At 58.8% G+C, this 24,413-nt stretch overlaps 1 protein-coding gene across 1 annotated transcript in view; it reads right to left on the bottom strand.

The window, feature by feature from the left end:
• Positions 1–24,189, bottom strand: part of SORCS2 (sortilin related VPS10 domain containing receptor 2) — a 97,177-nt gene extending 72,988 nt beyond the window's left edge. Inside the window, exons 1-6 of the mRNA XM_028492572.1 lie at positions 23,881–24,189; positions 23,434–23,598; positions 13,191–13,264; positions 8,634–8,698; positions 4,644–4,762; positions 2,065–2,154 (exon numbers count right to left, since the gene is read on the bottom strand). Coding sequence (XP_028348373.1) covers positions 2,065–2,154; positions 4,644–4,762; positions 8,634–8,698; positions 13,191–13,264; positions 23,434–23,598; positions 23,881–24,189 — 822 coding nt within the window. The remainder of the gene's footprint in view (positions 1–2,064; positions 2,155–4,643; positions 4,763–8,633; positions 8,699–13,190; positions 13,265–23,433; positions 23,599–23,880) is intronic.
• Positions 24,190–24,413: the final 224 nt, after the last annotated feature.

Genomic DNA, 24,413 nt, shown 5'->3' with positions numbered 1-24,413 from the left:
GTCTGTCACCGGGTCCTGGGCAGGACCCCCGAGTGAGGACACGTCGTGCCAATGCAGATGCCGCCGATATAAGTGGGTTCCTGGCCATCCCTTGAAACTGGATGACAGGAGGGGCATGTCTGTTTCTGTCACCACTTATGATGCGGGGGCAGTACTAGCATCACAGTCTCACGACTCTTTTCAATGACCCCTGATTTCCGCAGAAACGGGACGCTAGCAGGTAAGCACGTGCTGTCAAGGGCCTGCAGCGCGACTTGCAGTGGTGCTTCCTGCAAACCTCCCCCCGCCCCGAAAGACCAAGAAACACTCACTGCCGTCTCAGCCACAGACCAGGGAGGTGCAGCCAGGGCTCAAGGTCACAGAGGTCATGACTTGTGGCTGCAGTCTCCTCAGAAGACCCTCAGAAATGGCCTGGCCACTGGTCCAGCCTCCCCCGTCCCAGGAAAGGGGCAGCATCTGCCCAGGTCCCAGTGCCAGAGGGGAGCAGGGAGAGCCCCAGGGGTCCACTCAACCCACCCCCACCCCCCAACACTAGGACAAAGGATGCTGCTGGTGCCGCAGCCCCCAGTGGCGGAGGAAGAGCCTCTCAGAAGCTGAAAGGCCCCCCACCCCCCAGAGATGCCAAAGGCATTTGCCGTAAATGAAACCATTAGCTTTTCCTTTATTTACTCGGCCAACACTGGAGGGACTTTATTAAGCTTCCTTCTTTTCTTTCTTTCCTTTCCTTTCCATTTTTTCCCCCTCTTCCTTTTCTTTTTCTAAAGAGATGCTTTTAAAAGGTTTTAAAAGTCTCAGGAACTTTTCCCATTTCTGGCTCAGGAGGGGTCTGGGATGTCCCGAGCAGCAGCTCCTGCATCCAAGTCCTTTCCAGCAAGCCACAGCCCCCGGGCCTGCAGGGGCCAGGGCATCCACCTCCTCTCCACTCTCCAGCCAGGTCTCTCCTGCCCCAGGGCCTTTGCACCTGCACTGTCCTACATCTGAACAGCTTTCCCCCAACCTCTGGGCTTCAGATGAAACATCCCCTTTAGGGAAGCTTCCCCCACCCTCCATCACTCTCTGCCTCGGCCTCTCATTTCCCTCGCAGTACAAATCACAGCTTGCAATTATTTTACACATTGGTCTGTCTGCTTGACTTTCTGCCTGTTTCCTCTGAAAACCCAGCCAGGGCAGGAAACCGGGATGTCTGACTCACAGCTGTAGCGTCTGTTCCTAGCTTACATTTCATGCTCGATAAGTATGTGGGGGAGGAGGGCTGCTTCAATCTGCGCTTCTGAATTATGTCCATGGGATGGAGACCGTCCTCTGGAGGGCGATGTGGCAGAAGGCTGGTCTCAGACTCGCCTGGACCTCGGACCTCGGTTTGAAACCTGCTTTGGTTTCTTACAAGCTGTGTGACCTCAGACGGGATATTCAGCCTCTCTGAACATCAACCACCTCCTTTGTAAAGTTGGAATAAAATATCAGTAGGGAGGGGGCTGTGGAGTTCACCCTGAGGCAGGGCAGGGGCAGGGTCTGGACAGCCTCCACGTCCCCCTTCTTTGCCTGCCAGGCAAGGGGAAGGAAGTAGCAATAATTGAACACCTACTATCTACCAGGCACTATGCTAGGCAGCTGGAATGCAGAGGTGAATAAAACAGAAACTGCCCCCCAGACCTGGAAACTCTAGTTGAAAGCAGGATGGACACAGGGGGTTCCCAGCACCCTGAGTGTCAGGAAGGAGAAGGGTGGGGTGTGAGCAGGAAACCGAGGTCTGGACCAGCCTGGAGGGTCAGTGGGAAAAGACATTTGTCTGAAACATCACATATGCAGGAGTCTGGGGAAAAGAAAAACCAGGCAGAGGGAAGAACATGGCAGAAGTGCTAAGACAGAATGAAGCTGGGCACATGTGAGGATGGAGTGGAGGGGGAGGGGGCAGTAGCTGGAGGGGGAGGGGGGAGTAGCTTGCTCTTATCCATCCTGACCTGGCCACCACCAAGCACAGGTGCAAAAGCCCTGCAGCCCCACGAGTCAGGGCAGGCTCAGCACCCGGCTCAGGGCCCGGTGGAATGGGGAACCCACTCATACCTTTGGCAACGCATACTTCGGCAGCTTCATCAGGACAAATTCATTGCGACGATAAGAGATGTAGTATTTGGTCTGGTTTGTTGAGGTTGCCTAACAGGAGGGGAAAAACAAGTTTTTAAGGGACTAGGTTTCTTGTCGAGCCAAATCCTGGTGAAAATGCCCTTTTACTTTGCTTATACATGCTCTTCCTGAAGTGGGCAGACTCCTATTCATCCTTCAGAGCCCCACACCAAATGCCCCACCTCTGGGAAGTCTTCCTCCACCTCCCTCAGTTAGAACTAACCTCCTTCCCCATGCTCTCTCAGCACCCGGCTTCCCTACGTCTGAGTTACAGACAAGGTGAAGAAAATTCTGTTCCCCAAAACTCCTCTTAGGGAGAGTACTTGGTGAGCCACTGAGTGGAGGAAGAGACAGGCCAAAGGTAAGCTCAAGCCACAAAAGATGACCGCCAGACCACGAGGCAAGAGAAACAGAAGGAGAGGCAACACTCCTGAGACAGTCATGGGGCCAGCACTGTCCCAAACAGCTCATCGGTATCAAAACCAACAACTCCACGACCTGTGATCATTTCCATTTTAAAGATGAGAAAAGTGAGGCCCAGAGATGGAGTAACTTGTCTCTCACGGGATATAATAGAAGACCCAGGAAAAGAGCAGCATTTGCTTCTTTGGGGAAGGGGCAAGGAGGAGGGGGTGAGAAGGGAAGAGGAGGAGCAAGGGGGCAAACGGGTGATGGGAGAGGGAGTGGGCCAGGAGCTGGACAGAGCACAGTGGCCCCTGACCCCTGGCCCCGGCCGGGCATGCACCGCGGGCTGGGCCTTCCCTCCTCAGACACAGACAGTGTCACCAGCGGCAGACCAGGCCTCTGCGACAAAGCTGAGAGCCAGCCGTTATCACATCTGAACACAGACCAGCCAGCAATGACCTCGCGCCGTCCAGGCTGAGTGCGCCGGGGCGGCTCCTTCACCATCGCGGCTCAGCCTCCTGAGCCCCCTCCTTCCAGACCAGGTCACTGAGCAGCCCAGTTACAGCGTGGCCCCGCTTCCCGACAGCACCCGATCCGGCGTCTTCCATCCTCCCCGAGCCCCCTCCCATGGCCCACCCTCAGCCAGGCCTTCCCAGCACCTCTAACTGAGCCCCGTACCCGGTCCCGGGGCCCCGTGGTGCATGGTGCCTTACTGCTGCACGAGGACCAGCCCAACCTGTCCAGCCGCAGCTGTGCCCCCGGGATCTCAGGCCTGGGGCGCTGGCAGAACAGACAACTACAACATTTAGAAAACACTCAGCGTGAGACACGGTTGTCAAAGAAGCCAACGCGGTCATTGCTCCAACCCTTGGTAGATATTTGCAGAAACACAGTGGGAGGTGCTGGGAAGACAGCGGTGCTGAGAACAGACCCGGAGCCCCCACCCGCACCGGACTGCAGGGTCTACGGTAAACAGTAAAGGACGACAGTGGGGCCTGGCTGTGACGGAGGAAGGCACAGAGCTGGGGGTGCTCCGAAGAGGCAACCTGTGGGCCTGAAGTGGAGTGGAAATCAGGGAAGGCTTCCTGGAGTAGGCGGTGCACAACAGTGTTGGAGGAGGAGGTGGAGAAGGGGGCGCGAGTGGTCCACGCCCAGGGAACAGCGGGTGCAAACACACAGAAGGGATGGGAAGCTGTGGGGCTGGGCGTCAGCAGAGGGTGAAGGAGAATGGGGTGGGGGGCTGGGGGCGGGGCTGGGAATCAGGGCCGGTGGCGGCAGGAGCCTTGCGGCCTGCTCTAATGGGGGCCGAGACGCACCCTGCCAGTTCCAGCCCCCAAATCCACAGGAGGCCCTGGTACACTCTGCGTGTGGAGAAGGGTACCTGGGGTGATGAAACGTCCCTGAGACGGGGGAGCCTTCAGGGGAGAGAACACCAGTGGCTGCCCCTAAGGGGCCACCTTCATAGGAGCCTTTGGATTTGTCTCATGGGGTCCTAGAGGGCGGAGCAGGGGTCACTGGATGAGAGTAGAGGAAACACTTCGTCTCAGTGCTGGAATGACATTTCCAAAGATGTGAGCTATCCAGGAGAGGGGTAGGCTGTTTTAGAAGGAGTGAGCCCCTTGTCGGTGGAAGTAATCAAGAAGTGGTATGACCAGCTGCCTCCTGGAGTGTCTGAACCGTCAGACCACATGGTGGTCCCAACTGTGATCTGAGTACCTGTGTGTGCAGGCAGCAGGGCTTGGTCCCTGGGCTGTGGACAGCTGATGCCTGGTGACCAAGAGAAATGACCAGAGACAACAGCTTTGAATATCATTTCAAAGTCACCGGAACCAGATGGAACAAAACGGGTTTGGGCTTGGGGGCCCTGGGCTGTGGGAAGTTCCTGGTGGGTAGAAGGGTGAAGGAGCAGGTGGCATCCCTGTGTTTTGGCCTTATGGGGTTTGGGGGGGTGCCTTCCACCACCGTCACAGGGGCAGGGGAAACTGAATTAAGCAGCACTTGAAAGTAAAAGAGCCATTTTATTGCTTCCTGTTTGAGTGATTCCATTTTCCCCCAAGTGGCTTATATTCCACATCACCTCTCGCCAATTTCCAAGAGCCCCCCAGGAACCTCACCTTAACGAAGATGTAATCGTCCTGCACGGTCAGAGAACTGTGGTCAATGGGGCCTGCGAACGGCACTGTCAGCGTCTTATCAGAGCAGTTGTGGATCTGGCAGGTGACGTACCGAAAACCTGCAGGAGATAAGAGCCAGCCACGCAGTGCATGAAATCTCAAAGGCTCAGACTCTAGCTGAAGGAGTCAGACACAGCCTCAGACATGATTAAGTGCTGAACCTTTTTGGCTCGGTCTGTGTTCCGATACCCCTGCTGCCGGTTTGGTCTGTGGGTCTGAATTTTAAATGGTGTGCCCTGTGACTACACCTGCTGCTGAGCGGGGGCAGCTCTGTGCCAGGCGCTCTACTGCGAGGAGTTCTTTTAATACTCAGGACCATGCAACGATGGTCCCATCTTCCAGAGGTGGAAATTGTGGCTGAGCAAGGTTAGGAGACTTGTCTACCTCAGGGCCACCCGGACTGCCTCCAGCTTTTCCGGAAGGAAGTTTCACTGGAGCACAGCAGTGCCTGCTCGTTTACGCGTCACCCACGGTGCCTTCACCATACGAGGGCAGAGTCACTGGCAGCAGAGACCACACGGCCAGCCAAGCTAAACCGTTTACTGGCTGGCCTTGACGGGAAGCGTTTGCTGACCCCAGGCTAACGTCGTGCAGGGGAGGACTGCTGTGTGAGCGCAGGACTTGATCCACATTCTGTCCCATGCGCCCTGTGCCCCTGGCTTAGGGTTAGGCACGGCCCCTGCACATCCGTGGCCACCTGTATCCTCTGTCTGGGAGAGGGACCTCGGAGCAATCCGGAGAGATGGTGGGCAGGAGACACCGCCCCACACACATCTCCCACCCACCAGCCTTCCCTGGGCAAGCTGGGCGCATGTGGTCACCCAGGGAAGGGACAGTGCAGGCATCCATGGCACCCATCACGACTCGGGACCCCTCCCAGCCTCCTGGAGTCTCTCCAACTTAAACGGGTGGGTGTGGGTAGGACTCAGGGGTTCTTTCCCCCCTAACTTTAGACAAACACTTCCATCCCTTTAGAAATATCTACGATCAAGCAAGTTGAACCCCTGTTTTGCCAGGCAGCTGCTGCTCTTACGTGAAGCTCTCTGCTTCCCGGGTTGGGGGCCCCAGCGGAGTCGCGCAGAGGCCTGGAGCCTGTGCCCCGGGGGAGCTCATCTCTACTGCTTTGGGGCAGGAGAGGCGTTTAACCACAGGGACCAAATGGGGCCCAGCCGGGGCACCCAGAGACGTCAGCGCTTCCGGGGCACGTCCTGCCCACAGCCTTGGGTGGCCGGGCAGCATGGAGAGTGCCAGGGGGCCGGGCTGCGGGCCGGAGGACCTGCCCTAACTCACCGGCAGGGTCCCCCGGGTCTCAGCTCCTCCACTGTAACGTGGGTATTCATGCCCACCTCAAAAGAGCAGTTGAGGGGCTTCCCCAGTGGCGCAGCGGTCGAGAGTCCGCCTGCCGATGCGGGGGACGCGGGTTCGTGCCCCGGTCCGGGAGGATCCCACGTGCCGCGGAGCGGCTGGGCCCGCGAGCCACGGCCGCTGCGCCTGCGCGTCCGGAGCCCGTGCTCCGCAACGGGAGAGGCCACAGCAGTGAGAGGCCCGCGAACCGCAAAAAAAAAAAAAAAGAGCAGTTGAGCGTCTAGGAGACCGTGCGCACAGTAGGCCCGCAATAAGCCACGGCTGTGCCATGGCCCCTCCTGTACCACTTCCATCTCCCCTCTGAACGGCCTGGTCACTCCCGTGGTCAACACTGAATTTCCTGTCCTGGGCTTGCCTGGCCGGACACGCGTGGAGCTGAGCCCAGGCCGGACTCAAGGCGGACCATCTGTTCGCTCAGCCGTTCACGCACTCATTTACTCACTTGCCCGCTCATCCAGGCATGCATGCATTCATTCATTCATCTGTTCACTCATCTCACCATGGTCAGGCCCTCCCTGTTGCAGCTCTACTGCCAACGAGACAGACAAAGACCCCCTTTCACGGGGCTGAAGGTTTGTGCGGTGGGAGAAATGCCAATGTCTCTGGTGTAAACCACCGCGCCCCCCGGGGGACAGTCTCAAGCTGCCGAGAGGAAGCTCCTGACCACGGGGCTGAGAAGGGAGGTGGACGCTTGGCTCTCATGAACCGGCACCAGCTGCAGCTCTGGGGAGAGGCAGACGGACAGACAGTGACAACGTGGTGTGACAGGCAGTGAGCGTCCCCGTGTCCACGGCACGGACTGTGGCCGCAGGGCCCTGCCACGTTAGCGCAGGGGCCCAGCATCTGCTCGGGGCGCCTGGCGCCTGGCCACGTGCTTATTCTTTTGGTGGCGCTACTGGGGACACGGAGGTGAATCGATCAGGCCCTGCCCTGTCCCCAAGGAGCTCCAGGCCCGGGGAAGCGTGCAGAGCTGTGACGGGGCAGTCGGGTGCTGCGGAGCCCCGAGGAGGTGGTGGGCAGCCCACGAAAGACGTTCCGGGTGGACAGATGGGGAGCAGCCTTCCCGCAGGGGCGGGGACAGGTGTCAGGTGACCTTGGGGAATGGCCCGTAGCTCAGGCTGGCCGGAGGGTAGCTGGGGCCGGTGAGCGGGGCGGGTCCTAAAGGCCCGGATGCTGTGCCACCAAGCTTGGCTGGACTGGGCTCTAACAGGGCTCCCGGGCTGGGGTGGCTGGAGGTGCGGGAGACGGGGGAGGGACGCTGCTCCGTCCCGGGGGCTCTTCACGTGCACGTCACAGCTGCTGGGCTCAGGGTCCCTCCTCCCCCGGGGAAGGTGGGCTGCGCGGAACCATCGCTGGGTGAAAACGGCGCCCCTTGTTGAGGGTGGAGGCCTGGCCTTCCTCCTCGCTGGCGGTGGGAGATCACGAAACATCACCCGCCTCCGCTGCGCTGAGCCCTGCTGGGGGTCAGGTCGCCGTGAGCGTGTTCTGGATGCTTTTGGATTTGTGTGTGGAGGATGGTGGGGCTGTGGTCTGTACCGGGCCCTGACCCTGCCATGTTGGGCGAGCCTGGAGCCTCTGTGCGCTTTCCGCCCCCGGCCAGTGAAGCCGAAGCCACAGTGACACCCCCGCAGCACGGGGGGTGGTCCGGGGAAGACTCGAGGGCTTGGACGTGGTAAAGGGACCCACCACACGTTGACACACGACGTCCCCAGGCTGAGCACCACGTATGGGGCCCACTTCACAGACGAGGAGGCAGAGGTGCAGGGTCACTTCCAGGGGCACGTGGCCGGCACGTGGCGGGCAGGGAGCCGACGCCAGCGCCGCTGTCGCCAGGCAGGACTCCGGTGCCCGGCCCCACTGAATCTACACCCCCCCCCACTATGGCCCAGCCAGGGGACGGCTGTTTGCACTTGTCAGTTCCCACTGTTGGTTAAGTGTGACCCTACCCGGGTCTCCACTCCGAGAGGAAGCACCAGGAGGCCCCGCCAGGCGAGGGGCAGGGCTGCGTCCTGTTCTTGGGGACCCTGCTGCATTCCCAGCGGGGTCAGCCCCGGGCCTGCTCCACAGGGGACTCAGTCAGCGTTTGTCGAATGAAGGCACAACTACAGGTCCTCTCGGCCCTGATGATGTTCTAGAACATTCCATGGTTCTGCCGCCAGTGACACTCCTTCAGGAGCACAGAGGACCTTTCTCAGAGCATGCGCGGCCCCTGGGCTCATCGGCCACGAAGCTCCTTGCCCCACTGGAGGCGGGGAGCCATCGGAGGCCCTGTCCCACCTCAGCACTCAGCAAGCTTGGTGGGGACAGGGTGGGCGCTGAGAGATGGGGAAACACTCAATGCTCAGGGGCCAGAACACGTCGTCCTCTCAATAGACTTTGCCACTCGAGTGGAGCTCCTTGACTTCAGTTTACCCCCGGTTGGAAAACAAGCACATTTAAAATTATGCCACATCGTAACACGGCAAGGTCAGCCGTGCAGGGCCAGCCACGAAGGACAAGGGCAGCCGAGCCGGCCACGGGGTGAGCAGACGTGGGGCGCCTGGCTCCTGTACCCTCCCGGCTTACCTCCTCCGAGCTCCTGGGCCTCCACGTGGACCAAGTCAGGGTCAGCGTCCACTCCAGAGACAGCCCTGGAAAAGAATGGCCGAGGTTGCCTTCGGGAATGGAGCCCCCCAGCCCTTCTCGCGGGGCCTGTGCGGTCCCCGAACCCCAGTCGGCCGTGTGGCCTCCAGGATCCGGGGCTCAGAGGACACAGTCCTCCCCGAGAGCCCACCTGCTCCTGGGAGGCCGATGGAGCCCCGGCCTCTGCCTTGCAGGGCCCAGGGTTTGCTGGGCATTCTTCCATTTAGAGTAGTTTAGAGAAGACTTTCACATCCGTGCGTGTAGGTGTGTGTATGCGTGTAGGTGTGTGTATGCGTGTAGGGGCGTGTATGCGTGTAGGGGCGTGTGTGCGTGTAGGGGCGTGTATGCGTGTAGGGGCGTGTATGCGTGTAGGTGTGTGTATGCGTGTAGGGGCGTGTATGCGTGTAGGGGCGTGTATGCGTGTAGGGGCGTGTATGCGTGTAGGGGCGTGTATGCGTGTAGGGACGTGCGCGTGTGTGTTAGTGATCAAAACAATCCCAGGAGGCAGGAGATGCCTGGGAACGTCACCCTAATTTAGCAACTGAGGACACGGAGGCTCGGAGGAGAAAAACAACTCCCCGGGGGGCGCAGACCCGCATTCACGCCAGGACCCTTCTCCCTTACCCCTGCCCCCCTGCGCGCCCCCCTCACAGTCCATCCTCGGGAGGCGCTGCTCTCGCCACGGGCCCCTCCCTTGGCCACACTTCTCCAGGGGTTCGGGCGGTGCATGGAGCACAGGGGGGCCGTGGCCGCCCACGACGCGGCGTTCAACGAGGCCCGAGAAGAACGGGACGAAGCCACACCCTGGGGGGGCAGGGACTGGGCTGCATCCTCCAGGGGACCCGGGGACAGCGCTGACCCCCGCCAGCCCAGCACAGCGCCTGGCACCCAGGAGGCGAAGTGCAGGCTTTTCAACTGATGATGTGACGTGGTCCAGGGTTTCCCAGATTTTACCGGTTCCGGGTATCAAGCGGACTGTCATCTCCTGCCATGTTCTGTACGTCAGCTCCCTTTAGAACCTTCTATCTGCCTCAGCCATCTCCTGAGCAAGAACACCCGGGACGTCATGGGCGTGGGGCGCTGATTATATTTGTTATAACGTACACTCCGGCCGGTATGACTATTAAACTCCACCCACCAGGCCGACCCTCTCGTGGACAGTGGTCTGAGGCAGCGCATTGACTTTGCCAAGGAGCAAACTGCGGGTCTGACGCAGAGGCCGCTTCCCACGGCCACTCGGGGCCCAGGACGGGCACCGCCACGGCCCCCCCAGGCCAGTGAGATGTCCCTGCCACTGGGTGCTCTGTCCCCGCCACTGACAGCCCCCGGAGCTGGCCTCTCTCAGTTCTCAACCCGATTCCTAACGGGCTTGACACCAGGGTGCCTGTTTGCGGCGCTTCCTCCAGGGGCCAGGTGGTCGCGGGCGGACACGGGAAATCCACAGTGCCCCCCGTGGCGGGATGTGCAGTCTGTGATGCTTCGAACGTGGGTGCCAGCATAAATCGCTCTGACCTTCCCTAGAGTCTCCGTCGCAAGGTGAAGTGCGGATTTAGGTTTTGTGAATAAGCCATTTGTAAGCTCCTGGGAAGGAGGTCTCCTGCCTGACGTTTTCCTCTCCTTTCTGAATAAAGAGAGACATTGTTCCCTTTACCAGGAGCGCTGACCGGTCCTCAGCTGGGCACATGGGATTTTAGTGTGACCATCCATCATCTGTCAGTGGGGTCATGACACTCGGCCTGTCACTCACCCACTCACTCACTCTCTCATTCCTTCTCTCCCTCGCTCTCCCTCGGAGCCTCTCCCCGGGCCACTTCCCAGCACGCCCACGCCAGGCCCTGCACCAGGCAGGGAGCACAGTAGGACTGAGGTCCCTGCCCCAGAGACCCTCGGTCACGGGTTTTGAAGACCACGTGAAACTGCACACACCTCAGATGAAGCCTGGCTCCCTGTGGGAAATGACAAGCAGTGAGCCCTGGGCCTTCCTGTGTGTCGAGGTCCCCAGAGATAGTATTTGGGGAAGGCCCTTGGTCTATTGTTTAGAAAGAGCAGTCACACGAGAAGACCTGTGGCCACGCAGGCTCAACAAAGAGCACGGGAAATTGACTGCTCCTCCTTTGGATGCTAAGGGAAGCTCGGGTGCCAACAGTTCTGGTCAACCCTCTAAGACGCCGCCACCAGGGCTGCTGTGGGATGAACTCTGTCTTCCCCTCACCTCCCTTCAGGACAGAAGCACTGCCACTTGCCTCACACCCGGGCAGGCACTGGAGCTCATGGAAGCGGAAGGCTGAGGCTTTACGGGTGAGGTTGGGTTCGAGGCGGGAGGAAGGCTTGGAAACGCCTGCGGGAGTGCAGGCGGCCAGACCGCCCGGCAGAGAGGCCAAGGGCAAGGTCGCTGGCTACGGACACAGCAGCCACGGCCCATGACCTAGGACAAGTGCCCTGGCGTCTCTGGGCCGCCGTTTCCCCCTCTGTGACGTAAGGGGAAGACAGCTGGGTGCCGCTGTGTGGATCTCGTAGGGGATGCACGCGGACCCGAGGTCTGGTGCCCGCGGCACCGTCAGTGTTCACTGCGTGGCTGCTGCTGGGCAGTCCTTATAACTTTGTCCCAGCGCCGTTGGGAGACTAGCAGGGAGGCGACGCGTCAGGGCGCTCGGGGGCCCAGAACATAGTAGGTCTCCCAGCCCCCGGCCACGGCCCCATGAGGCCAGTCTAAGGAGCTCAATTGTTTAAGCTTCTCAAAACATTAAGGGTCTGAGTCTCAGACAGAACACGGGGCTTCAGCGATTCCCGCTGTCAGTTCAAGGACAGAGAGCGCCTTGCAAGTGCCGTCAAAACAGCATTATTCACGGTTGACAAGAGGCGCCCGTCCCCGTGTTGTCACCACGTTCCCAGGGAGACTCCTGGGCCCCGAGCAGACAAGTGCCTGGCGAGACTGTCCCTCTCGCATAACGACTGGGAGCAATTTGAGAAACCTGGGGGAGACATAATTTGATTTGCCCGTGATAACCATGTGTCTGAACGAGCCCCCACTTCGCTTTCAGCGTCTGCGGGCCGTTCCTCTCTGCGGCCCCAGGGGTCTCCCTGGGACTGCACGCACTGGCAGACGCTCCCCGCCAGTCCCCCCAGTCCTGATCTGCCAACTTCCCAGGCCGCCCTGCTCAGAAACCCCAGCTCCTGGCCCCCCTCCCCACCTCCTTGAGCCCCTGCGGGCTAACAGTTGACAAGAATGACAGGGCCTGTGATTGATGCTGTGCTCCAGTTTCCGAGGAAGGACCCGGGGCCCCTGGAGGGCGGCCACGTGGAGGGAGCCCTCACACCCCGCCCCCCGCGGCGGAAGGCACACCCCCAGGCCGTTGCTCCAGAGGCGAGACCAAAGCTTCCCTTCAGCCTGTGGCCCTAAGTCCGCAAACTAGTTCCTGGCCCCGATTAGCATGAAGACTCAGAAGAAGCAGGAGGGGGACCGGAAGCTCCTCCCGCGGTGCTTGTCCTGGGAATGCAGGAGGCCCGGGCGTACGTGTGCAGCCCACATGAGATAAGAAAGGAGAGGACGTGAGTGTGCGCCATTTTCACACTCAGGAAAACGCAGTTTGGTGGAAAGAGCACGTGTGTCCCCGCATGCATCTCCAGAGGTGGTTTCGGCGGGGGGCGGGGGGCAGCCGGGTCGGGGCGCCAGCGTGGGCTCTGGGCCCCGCCTTTGGCTTCTGCCTCCTCTGCCCTGGCCCTCGTCCATGTCTCATCTCGCGGGCCTCACTCGCTTATCCAACAGGCGCTTCCTGAGCACCGGAGCCTCTCGCGCTGGTCCACGCAGATCGACTGTTGAGTGGCTCCCAAGAGACGACACCTACGCGGCGGGGGCCCGGGCACCGGCTGGGGCAGGACTGAGGGTCCAAGACCGGCAGGGGCCGAGCAAGCCATGGGGCCGGGGAGGCTGCACCGCCGGGCCGTCAGCGGGGGCCTGAGTCGGGACCAGGCCAGGAGAGGCAGGGGCAGCGGGGAGGGGGGCGGGTGGGGCAGGACTGAGGGTCCAAGACCGGCAGGGGCCGAGCAAGCCATGGGGCCGGGGAGGCTGCACCGCCGGGCCGTCAGCGGGGGCCTGAGTCGGGACCAGGCCAGGAGAGGCAGGGGCGGCGGGGGGGGGGGCGGGGGGTCCGTGGGGAAGGGGACAGTGGGCCTGCTGCGTGTCGGGCACTGGGCCAGCTCTATGTGCATCAGTGCCTCTCCCTACTATGGGGGAACCGGAGGCCCAGAGAGGGAGGTTCACGCGTGCGAAACTGCACAGCTGGTTGGTGGGTGCGCACGTGGCCTGAGCGACACCAAGCCCCAGCTCTCAACCCTTTCCTACGCTGTCCCAGCGAGCAGAGAGCACGCCCCGGAGGCCCCCCTGGGATGAGGAGGGCAGGGCTGGGGCAGAGAGGAGAGGGTGGGGGACCTGAGCTGGGGGCCGAGGGGGCTGACTTGGCCTCGCCGGGGCTCCCCGGGTGCTGGCGCGGGCATGCTCACCAGAACACGTGGTCTTTGGTCACTCGCTCCTGCAGAAGGGTCCACTTCTTCCCCAGGTCAGACGATACGTAGAGCTTTAGGGCAGAAGCAGGAGAGAGAAAAGTTCGGTCATGACATGAGCAGTGAGCCTCTTCTGAGAGCTGCGTCACCCCTGGATGATGTCTGCCCCGGGGGAGGCTGGCCGGTCCTGTCCAACCTGGCGAGGGCCTGTTGGGGGCAGGCCCTGTGCTCCAGGTGGGTACAGACCAGCCTCCGAGAGGCGGAAGGTCGGGCAGGGGGCTCCATAAAGGCCCAGTCTCGACCCCAGGCCAGCTGGTAGGAGCCCAGAGACAGGGGCAGAGGACCCCGGAGGAGCTGTGTCTGAGTGCAGGCACCCAGGAGGGGCTTGAATGTCCTTTATGCATGTGGGGCGGAGGGAGGGCGCTCTGGGGGAGGGAGCAGGAAGGGTGAGACCTCTGAAGCCTGGTTGGGGCCTTGACCGCTATGGTAGCCCAGGGCCTGTGCTTGGGGTTTCATGCTCTGCGGTCGCTAACTTGAAGGACCTAATAATTTTAACTCTGAACTCGAGATCGGTGAGCAGAGCTGGACGGAGCAATGAGCTGGCGTGGGGCTCGGAGCCCGGGCTCCCGTGGCTCCGCCAGCGCCTCCAGGGCCGCTGCCGCCTTCCACCCCTGGGGGGCGCCTGGGCCTACGGAGGGTCAAGGTTGGGTGGCCGTGTGCTGGGTCCTGAGGCCCTGCGAGCCTGGGAGGTCTGCGTCCACCCTGCCTGTGTCCCTGTGCACTGGGAGTATGACATTAGTAGCTCAGAAAGACCCCGTGACAGCTGGAGAGAGACCAGGGAAGAAAGGGTTTGTCCCAATTTTTAAACGTTTCTCATTTTGCACTGGACCCTGTAAAGTACACAGCCAGCCCTGCCTGAGACCACCAGGCCGCCGGACAAGATGAGGCTCTCAGGAGGGTTGAGGCCAGCTGCCGTGAGGCGGAGGCAGGGAGGCCCCAAGGAGGCCAGGCCTCAGTCCGGCCCTGGGCTGCAGGCTCATGGAGAGGAGGAAGGGGCTCCGGAAGGGGCCTGTTTAGAGAGCTGAATAGGTCCTGGGAGGCGGGAAGGGGGAGGCGGTGTCTAGGGCTCTGACCTGGGGACCTCGGGTGAGGACAGAGCCTCAAGCAAGCAGAGTGGGCTTGGGAGACGCCTGCAGGGGCCGCAGGGCAAGACCCGAGGAGGAGGGAGGGGACAGCTCTCTGGGGATCACAGGACAGGGTGGGGGGCAGGAGCAACCACACTGGAGCGCCCGCTCCATCCTGCACCAACCTCCACTGGGACTCAATAGCTCCATTTCTTTTCTTTTCTTTTTTTAAAAAAATAAATTTATTAATTTAATTAAATTTATTTATTTATTTTTGGCCGCGTTGGGTCTTCGTTGCTGCACGCGGGCTTTCTCGAGTTGCGGCGAGCGGGGGCCACTCTTCATTGCGGTGCGTGGGCTTCTCATTGCGGTGGCTTCTCTTGTTGCGGAGCACGGGCTCTAGGCGCATGGGCTTCAGTAGTTGTGGCTCGTGGGCTCTAGAGCGCAGGTTCGGTAGTTGTGGCACACGGGCTTAGCTGCTCTGCGGCACGTGGGATCTTTCCGGGCCAGGGCTCGAACCCGTGTCCCCTGCGTTGGCAGGTGGATTCTTAACCACTGCGCCTCCAGGGAAGCCCCTCGATAGCTGCATTTCTTAAACCAAGGCCCTGGGAGCCGGTGTGATGTGCAGGAGGTGGCCGTGATGGGTGTGAGCTTCCCCATCACAGCCCTGGTGCTTCCCCAGATGCGTCTCCACGCCCTGGAGGCCAAGAGAAGCCAAGTACAGCACAGGCTCCCCGGCCCAGAGCTCCGGGCTGAGCCACACCCGGCCCTGCGTCTGCAAAGCTTGTGGTCCAGGAGGAGAAACGACAGACCCGAAGGCAAAGGATTGCCCCTGAGCACAGACACTTGCCAGACAGACGCTGGGGGAGCAGGAGGGAGGACGGTGCCCAGGGGCCTGGGGCAGCTCACACAGAAACACGTGTGCGAGCACCCCTACGATGCATACATGTACTCACAGACAGGCACACACGGAGCAGACACACAGAAGCCCACACGTGCACAGATACACGTATACACGCAAGCTCACACACTCAAGCATATATACACAGGGAGACACACAAGCGCATGCGCCACCCGGCCCCCAGACACAGACATGCACGTGCTTACACACGTGCACACACGTGTGAACGCACCCAGAGACACAGACGCACACACACGAGCGAACACGTACTTTCACTTGCCCCCTGAACCCTCCAGTCCTCACTGCGGCCTGGTGGTAGGCGGGGAGCCGGCGCCTGTTGGGTCCTGGCCCCATGGGGCTGGAGCGTGCATACACACACGTACACGCGCGCGCACACGCATGTGGGATCCTGGCCGCCACGTGCCCCTCCCCTCCCCTCCAGCCTGGGGGTGGCGGGGATGTCTTCAGCCTCTGTTCTGGGGGTAAAACCGCCGTCCTGTTTTGCTCCTGTGTTGCCCTTCCGATGCCTTTGTGACCAATTCCCTGTGTTAGGGTCCCTCCGTGAGCCATCTGGAGGTTCCTGTTCCTCCCTGGACACCGCCTGTTGCCTGGCATCAGCGCCTCATCGGGGTCGTGGGGATGTCTGCAGGCAGAGGAGGGCAGAGGCCCTTCCAGGGGGAGGGAGTTCCCGAGCACAGGCCTGGGAGCAGGAGGTGGGGGGGGGGGTGGGAGGTGCTCAGCAAACAGCAAGTTGGCCTCCAGGTGCTGGGCCTCAGTCTGTGCAAAAGCGAGGCTCACAGCCAGATGCTGAGGATGAGGCAGAGCTGTGACTTCATCTCTCAGGGGTGGGGAGTCAGGGAAGAGTTAAGCAGGGGGTGGCAGCTCTGCTCACGTGGTGGCCCTCTGTCTGCTCTGTTTGGGAGGCTAATGGGATGGGGAGTGGTCCCTATGCTGCTGGAGGAGGCCTGGCCTCCTCCTTCCCCTCCAGAATGGCTGGGCAGTCCCCAACGGCAACAGGGAAACCCAGGCCCCTGTCTCCCAAGTTTGGGGCCGGCACACCTGGGCCCAGATCCCTGCCCTCCCTTTCTGGAGTCACCCAGGTGAACCTCGGCTTTTCTCAGCTCTAAAACGGGCGACATCCTCCTTCAGGAGGTCAGGAGGGTTCAAGTGGGTCCCGCGTGCCAGGACGTCAGGCGGGCAAGGCGTGCGCTGAACTGGGGCTCTGAAGCCCCCACACTGAGCATCGTGCCCTCCTAGACAGAGCTGCCCGGGCGAGACGGAGACTGCGGATGTGAGCATAACACTCCCTCTTGGCCCTGCGATCCTGTTCAGTCCCGTTCCTGCCCACATTGTCACTCTGGGGAGTCCGAATCGCCTTTCCCCCTTGCCAACAGCAGCCCTGAAAACTACACATTCCCCAACTGCCTAGGAGAGAAATTTCAGGAAAACCTTCTCTCCCTCTTCCCCGCAGCTGCAGAATTGCAGACCGGCTGGCCCCTGCGTGAGGGATTCCTCCTTAAAAAGGTCATCTCCTAACCTCGGGGTCTTGTGAGAAGACGCCCCACTTCAGGATGGCTGTCCCTACCCATAAAAATCACCGAGAGCCTCTAGAAAGAAAGTCACTCTGAACAGCTGTCTGACCGACACTTTGTGACCTGGTGACAATTGCATAACAGTTGTCCCTTTTTCTTAAACTTGGGAGTTTTCTTTGTTAAGCTCCTCTCCTCTGCTCTCACCTGCAGGGAGAAAACACTCAGGCTGTGGGATTTTCTTACTCAAAGAGGCTGAGAGTCTGCATCTTAGTCTGTCTTCCACCCGGTGCCAGACGTTGCCCCCAGCTACCCCTCCAGGGCTCCCCAAACCCTGGCTACTTAGAGCCAGTGTCCCCTCCCCAAATTCCTCAAGCCCCAGGCTCCCGCTGTATTCAACTCTTGCTGTTTTCTGGACCCACCTTTTTTCTCTCTCTTGCCTCTAGGCCTTCGCACATGTTGTTCCCTCTGCCTGGAACGCCCCTCGTCACCTCTCCCGCCACCCGGCAGACTCCTCCCTCTCAGGGCAAGTCTCACTTTACCCATCTGCAAATCGGGAGAGGACAGCTCATATCCTCAGGCAATAAGTGAATAAAAAGGAGTCTGAGGCCATCAGTCTCAGGATTATGTTACCTCCCGATTAATGGGTGGCGTTATCGTTGCCATCACCACTGATGCACTTGCATTTATGACATCTGCCCCGGAACTTTATGAAGCCTTTCCAATTTGCTCTCATGGGAGGTGATTGCATAACACACAACCAACTGCTGCAGAAATAGAACATTTCTGCCGAATAAAGGACACACACCGGCAAATAAACACATCATGGACAGCCTAGTTACTGCAGCTAAAACCCGCACAGCGATATCCTGGGGAAGGGTCGACTTCCTCTAGACCACTCCTCTAAGAAAAATAAAATGATCAGAAGATATTCTGATCTGATGTAAAGGTAAAGCGATCAGAAGTGAGAACAAGGGAGAAATAAAGGAAAAGGAGGAGGATGAAGTCAGATGGAAGGTGCATTCCATTCACACACGTGTGCCAGTAAGTCTCACACAATTATTAGAAGCGTAGCAATTCCACCCGGCTTTCAGTGGTGGGTTGGGTGTGATGGTGGGAGCTCAGCATCCTTCCTTCCCTTGCTGTAGGGCACCTGGACATACTGCAAAGGCTGAAAAGCTGAGACCCAACATTGCTCAGACTCCCTTGCAGCTAGAGTTCTGGGTCAGATAGATGCACGCATGCGAGGTTCGGAAGGGGGCAGTGCCGTGGAGGCAGTTTCCTGCTGCCTTGGGCCATGTATTTTATTTTATTATATTGAAGTACAGCTGATGTACAACGTTGTGTTAGTGTCAGGTGTACAGCACAGTGATGCCCTTTTCTATATATACATATGTATATATGTATATATATATTCTTTTTCAGACTCTTTTCCCTTATAAGGGAACAGATTACAAAATATTATTACAAAATATTGAGCATAGTTCCCTGTGCCAGACAGTAGGACCTTGTTGTTTATCTATTTTATATATAGTAGGGTGTATATGTTAATCCCAGCCTCCTAACATATCCATAGGTTTGTTTTCTATGTCTGCGGCTCTGTTTCTGTTTTGTAAATAAGTTTATTTGTATCAATTTTTTTTTTTTTAGATTCCACATATAAGTGATGTCACATGGTATTTGTCTTTCTCTGTCTGACTCGCTTCACTTAGTGTGATAATCTCCAGGTCCATGCATGTTGCTGCAAATGGCATTATTTTATTCTTTTTTTACGGCCGAGTAATATTCCATCATATTGTATACATGTACCACATCTTCTTTATCCATTCATCTGTCGATGGACATTTAGCTTGCTTCCATGTCTTGGCTATTGTGAATAGTGCTGCTATGAACATAGAGGGTGCATGTATCTTTTCGAATAACAGTTTTCTCTGGATAGATGCCCAGGAGTGGGACTGCCGGATCATATAGTAACTCTGTTTTGCCGGCCAGCACGTTCATGGGTTTATGCTCAGCATCCATCTTCCTGCTCTGTGGGGTGGAGGGGCAGATGTGGTGGAGGCAGCAGCTGGACAAATCTCTGTCTTTGTGGACGTTCCCAGGCAGTGTGGGCTGCAGCAGTGGAGATTTCAGATGCCTGGACCCCGGCCTCAGCTGCATGTTCTTGACCTTGGTGACCCCAGTGGAGCTCCCAGTCCCCCACCTTCCCCTGCTGGTCCAGCTTCACAGGCTTCTGGGAGGATCCTTGGGAGTGTGGCCTGAAGCCACACCTCTAGCCCTCCCAACAGTTTAGAGAGCACCCAACGCCCCACGCTAAATCCTTCTTCTGCTTAAAATATCCAGAGTGAGTTCTCTTTCCTGCCCGGAGACTTGTTGGACACAACAGTCAGAGCAAAAAGGTACACGCTCTGAGCTGTGAGATTCTCACTGCTCACAAAGCTGTTCTCATGACGACAGCAGCCTCTACGCATCCCTTTTTTAAAAAAGTTATTTTTAAATTAATTTATCTATTTTTAAAAATTTACTTTACTTTTGGCTGCCTTGGGTCTTTGTTGCTGCGCGCAGTTTTTCTCTGGTTGTGGCGAGCGGGGGCTACTCTCGGTTGTGCTGTGCGGGCTTCTCACTGCCGTGGCTTCTCTTGCTGCCAAGCTCGGGCTCTAGGCGTGCAGGCTTCAGCAGTTGTGGCACACGGGCTCAGTAGTTGTGGCTCGCGGGCTCTAGAGCGCAGGCTCAGTAGTTGTGGCGCACGGGCTCAGTCGCTCCACGGCATGTGGGATCTTCCCGGATCAGGGCTGGAACCCGTGTCCCCTGCATTGGCAGGCGGATTCTTAACCACTGCGCCACCAGGGAAGCCCCAGACTCATCCCTTCTTAAGAGAGCTCTTGCCCGCCCCACCCCACCCCCTTGATAGCACTCCTCCTCCTTTTCAGCCTATATAAACGCAAACACGGCTTCATTTGGGCTGGAGGATTGCAGGGCTTCATTTTTCTTTCTTTTCTTGTGCGATCATCTTTGTGGTTCTGAAGTTGTATTAAAAAGTAAACTTACATCCTGACTCATTCTCTAAGCCCCTGTCCAACGCCCCTCCTCCAGGAAGGCTTCCCTGATTGGCCACCCAAGGTGTCTTGTCTCCTCTACTAAGTTTCTGGAAGGCAGTCTCAGGCTCAGACCAATTTCTCACAGGGCTGGGAAGCAGAGGAGGTTCTCGATGGGAAGCAGAATAAAACATAAGAGTGGGTCTATTGATGTTTTAGAGGTAAGTGCCCTGGGCTCTGCCTGTGAGCAGGTCTGAGGTCTGAGCAGAGGGGAACAGGCCGGTCAGTTTCGTGCCAGGGGTCCCCAGCGAGCTGGCGTGGGGAGGGACTGCCCAGCTCTCACATCCTTTTGATCCCAGGAGCCTAATGCAATTTGCTGAGCCTTGAAAGAAAAAAACCCACTGCATTCAGCTCTCACCCAAGGAGGCTGTCCAGGCTCCAAATAAGGTAGCCTCAAAGCACCCCAAATTCTAATGACACAGTAAAGGAGGGAACTAGAAGTAGGGGGACAGGGCAGTCTGAGGGGTGGAAGGACAGTCTTTGCTAGAGGAAGGGGCAGGCATCTGGGAGGAAAAGGAGGGGGAGGGAATAGAGGAGAGCGTTTGCTTTTGTAAAAATCTGCAAGTCCTTGTGAGCGAGATATTTACGTCCAGCCTGTGGACTCTGGGTTTGGCATATGATTTGCTTTGCCCAGCGGGAAGGGGTGTGATGTTTTCCAGGTCAAAGAAGACACACAGAGGTTCTCATGTGGTTTCCTCTGCCCCTCGGCGCCTCTACCCTCTATCATGAGAACGGCATGTCTGCAAGTAACCGCTGGTTCCAGAACAAGAGACCTGAACCCTGCCAGGAGGCACACCTGTCTAGTCAGTCCCAAGCGAGCCCGGCAGGACCCCCCACTGACTCGCAGATGCAAGAATAAGAAAGAACGCTTGTTGTTGTGAGCCGCTGAGGTTTGGGGATGTGTGTTACTCAGCATTATAGCAGCAGACGCCTACCTAACACACCAGGTCTGTTGGCATCAAAGTCAGTGTTGTCCGACCAGCCGTCCTGCTGAAACCATAATGCCTAAAAAAACAACCCTGCTGTCATTGTTATTAATGCCCTCAAATTCCTCACTTCTTTTACAACCACAGTGAAACCTTTCTTCCCTCCTTTTTCTTTCCTCTTAGTCACAGGAAAGACCCAAAGAAAATAACTGAGATTTCAGCTCCATTAATTTTTCAGGGCACCATAAATTAAAGAGCAATTGCGATGCAGTCAATCTCTGTGGGAAAATGAGTCTCTGTGATTGTGCTTTAGTCTAAATACATGGAAGGCTAAGTAGCACTATTAATACCCAGAATACATGCTGTTCCAAAGGAAAGCACCCAGAGCAGAGGCAGCCTGTGAGGCCAGGGAATTTCAGGGACATCCTGAAATTCAGTCAGTTAGCAAGGACCGGACCTTGGCACAAGACTTGCTTTGGCCAGTGATGTGTGAGTGGGCGTGATGTACTCCAGGTCAAAGCAGATACACTAAACTGAGGACCAGTGAGGAGGCCAGGTCCTGTAGACAGCCATGGCTCCGGCCAGCCAGGAGTCTCCATGGGGAGGTCCCTGACCTGGGGGATCCCTGTTGGTAAATTCATTCATTCATTTATTCATTCTTTCATCCATCCAGCTGCCATCCGTCCATCTCCATGATCCATCCATCCCCCCATCCAGCCACCATCCAGCCACCCCTCATCCACGCATCCATCCACCATCCTTCCATCCATCCACCCATCCATCCACCCATCCATCCATCCATCCATCCACCCACCCATCCACCCATTCATCCATCCATCCATCCATCCACCCATCCATCCATCCATCCATCCATCCATCCACCCATCCACCCACTCATCCACCCATCCATCCACCCATCCATCCATCCACCCACTCATCCACCCATCCATCCACCCATCCATCCATCCATCCATCCACCCATCCATCCATCCACCCATCCAGCCACCATCCATCCGCCCCTCATCCATGCATCCATCCACGCATCCATCCACCATCCTTCCATCCACCCATTCAATATTTTCAGCCAGGTACTTGAGGTAAAATGGTGAAAAAAACCAGGCATAGCCCTTACCCTCAAAGAGCTTACCCCAAGTGCGTGTGTACGGTGCAGACAATAATCCAATAGTGGCACAAATACATCATTAGCGTCCTGGGAAAGAGAGGCACTGGGATCTGGGAGAGTGTGGAACCGTGGGTCCCAAGCAGGCCTGGGCGCTGCCAAGGAAGCTCCTGATCTGGACAGCTGCCATCTGCTCCAGACCCAGGCTCTGCCTTCTCCACCTGTTTCCAACCCTGGGGGCTTGCCCTGCGTAGACGGCATCGACAGGCTCCTTCTCTCTGACTCAGACCTCGGGAGGCCCCAGCAGAAGACCGGAGGGCGGGGGCGGAGAGAGCTGGCTACCACTACTCCTGTTCTCCGACTGCCCAGCCGCAGTTCCTGGGGGCTGAGCGACTCTCTCCTGGACCGGCCTCCTCCTCGCCCTTTCCTTATGACTCTGCGGGTCTGGCCTCCTACTGGGCAAGGTGGTTGGCTGAAAAAGGCCCCCCAAAATACCCACGTCATCATCCCTGGAACCTGTGAATGTGACCAGACGGAGAAAAAGAAGACTCTGCAGGAGTGATTCAGGGAAGATGTTTAGTGGGGAAGATTATCCTGGATTATCCGGGTGGGGCAGAGGGGACTTGCACACACACGCACACACACACACACGCGCGTGCACACACGCGTGCACACACGCACACACGCACGTGCACACACGCGTGCGGCACCGTGAAGATGGAGCAGGAAGAGTTGAAGACGCTGCCTTTGAAGATCCTAGTGACCCCTTCACACGCCACAGAATTCCAGAAACTGCGAGAGGCAAGGGAGGGGTCCTCCCCAGAGCCTCCAGAGGGAGCGTGGGCCCACGGACACCTTGGTTTTCACCCCATGAAACTGATTTTGGGCCTTTGGTCTCCGCAACTGTGAGAGAACACATTTCTATTGTTTTAAGCTATCAAGTTTGTGGTCATTTCTCACAGCGGCCGCAGGAAACCGACACAGGCCTTTCCTACAGCCAGGGTGGCCCCTCCCCCACGGGCCCTTAGCAAGCTGCCTCCTCAGCGCCAGGGTCTCTCCTACCCCACCCACGCTGGCCATGGAGAGAGCCGCCCGTTGCGCTCTCCTCTGTCACCCTGTGAAGGTGCCCTGTGCTCCTGGGGCCCCGCCGCTCAGCCCCTCAGAGGAGGGGACGCTGATTTGGGGTCTGAAGGACGATTCACTCTCGTGGTGGAGGTGGAAGAGGCCTCCAGGCTGAGGGAAGGGCCTGGCGTGGGGGGGTGCGTGGGATGTTCTGGAAGTAGAGGAAGGCCCTGTGGCTGGAGTGCAGAGAGAGGGGGACAGAGTGGAAGGGTCGGTCCTCATAATTATCCACTATCTATGGACCGGCTCTCGGGCCCATCTGTGCCAAGTGCACAGCTCACCTCCCCCGCTCGGTTCTCCTGCAAAGCCTCGAGCTCCTGGGGGCACCCAACCACACGGCCCAGGGGAGAAAGGGATGATGGGGGGCCCCGGGCCCCACGTGATGGAAGGGCTCCGTGTCCTCGTGCGCCAGCCAGGCCTGCTTACCTTGCCCTCCCGGGTGTAGGCCAGCACCTTGTCCTCCACCCGGGGGTGGAAGATGAACGTTTCCACGGAGAAGTGGATGAGCTGCTTCTGGAAGGTGGCGCCCTCGTCCGTGCTGAGGAACAGGCTCTGGTCCCGGTCGCTGAGAGAGGAGCTCACGAGGATGATCTGAAACACACAGTGGGGCGTGAGGCCTCCCCGTGGAGATCAGGCGATGCGTCTACAAGCCGAGGGCTGCCGGAGCTGCCAGCAGCCGGGAGGGGGCCTGGAATGGGCTCCCCGCAGCCCCCAGAGGGAACCAGCCCCGCCAACGCCTGACGTCGGACTTCCGGCCTCCAGAACGGAGACAACAGATTCCTGTGGTTCGAAGCCTCGTCTGTGGTACTTGGGCATGGCCGCCCCAGGACACTGACCTGCCCGGCCGACAGCTTTACGGTGGGGAGGGCTTACTGTCAAGTACACCCAGGAGCAGGGGCCATTGGGGAGGCTGCCTCGCCCTGCGGTCACTTGGTGGAATGACAGGGCCCCTCGGAGGGACACACGAGAGCGCCTGTGTCCCCGGTGCCAGAGAAGGTCGACCAGCCGGGTGGGCTGCGACAGTGCCAGGGGCACCGGCCCACGGGGTGGAGGGGCCGCGAGCCGCGTGGTCCACCCTCCAGCGCTGTGGCCCCCATTCCCACCTCCGGCATCATCAGAAGGTCCGTTCCCCGCACAGGAAGCCAGGGGGTCTCCTACACACGGACCCTGTAGGAACTTCATGGTTCCTGGGAGCCCCAAGGAGACACCAACCCCCCTATCAGGGTCCCCAGGCCCTTCCTGGACCGGCCTCCCTCCCAGCCTCCACTCGCACCCTGGACCGGCCTCCCTCCCAGCCTCCACTCGCACCCTGGACCGGCCTCCCTCCCAGCTTCCACTCGCACCCTGGACCGGCCTCCCTCCCAGGCTCCACTCGCACCCTGGACCGGACTCCCTCCCAGCCTCCA

This window comes from Physeter macrocephalus, chromosome 7 (assembly GCF_002837175.3).
Source record: "Physeter macrocephalus isolate SW-GA chromosome 7, ASM283717v5, whole genome shotgun sequence".
NCBI lineage: Eukaryota > Metazoa > Chordata > Mammalia > Artiodactyla > Physeteridae > Physeter > Physeter macrocephalus.
Note: the sequence above shows the minus strand (reverse complement) of the source record. Positions and strands in the feature narration are given on the sequence as shown.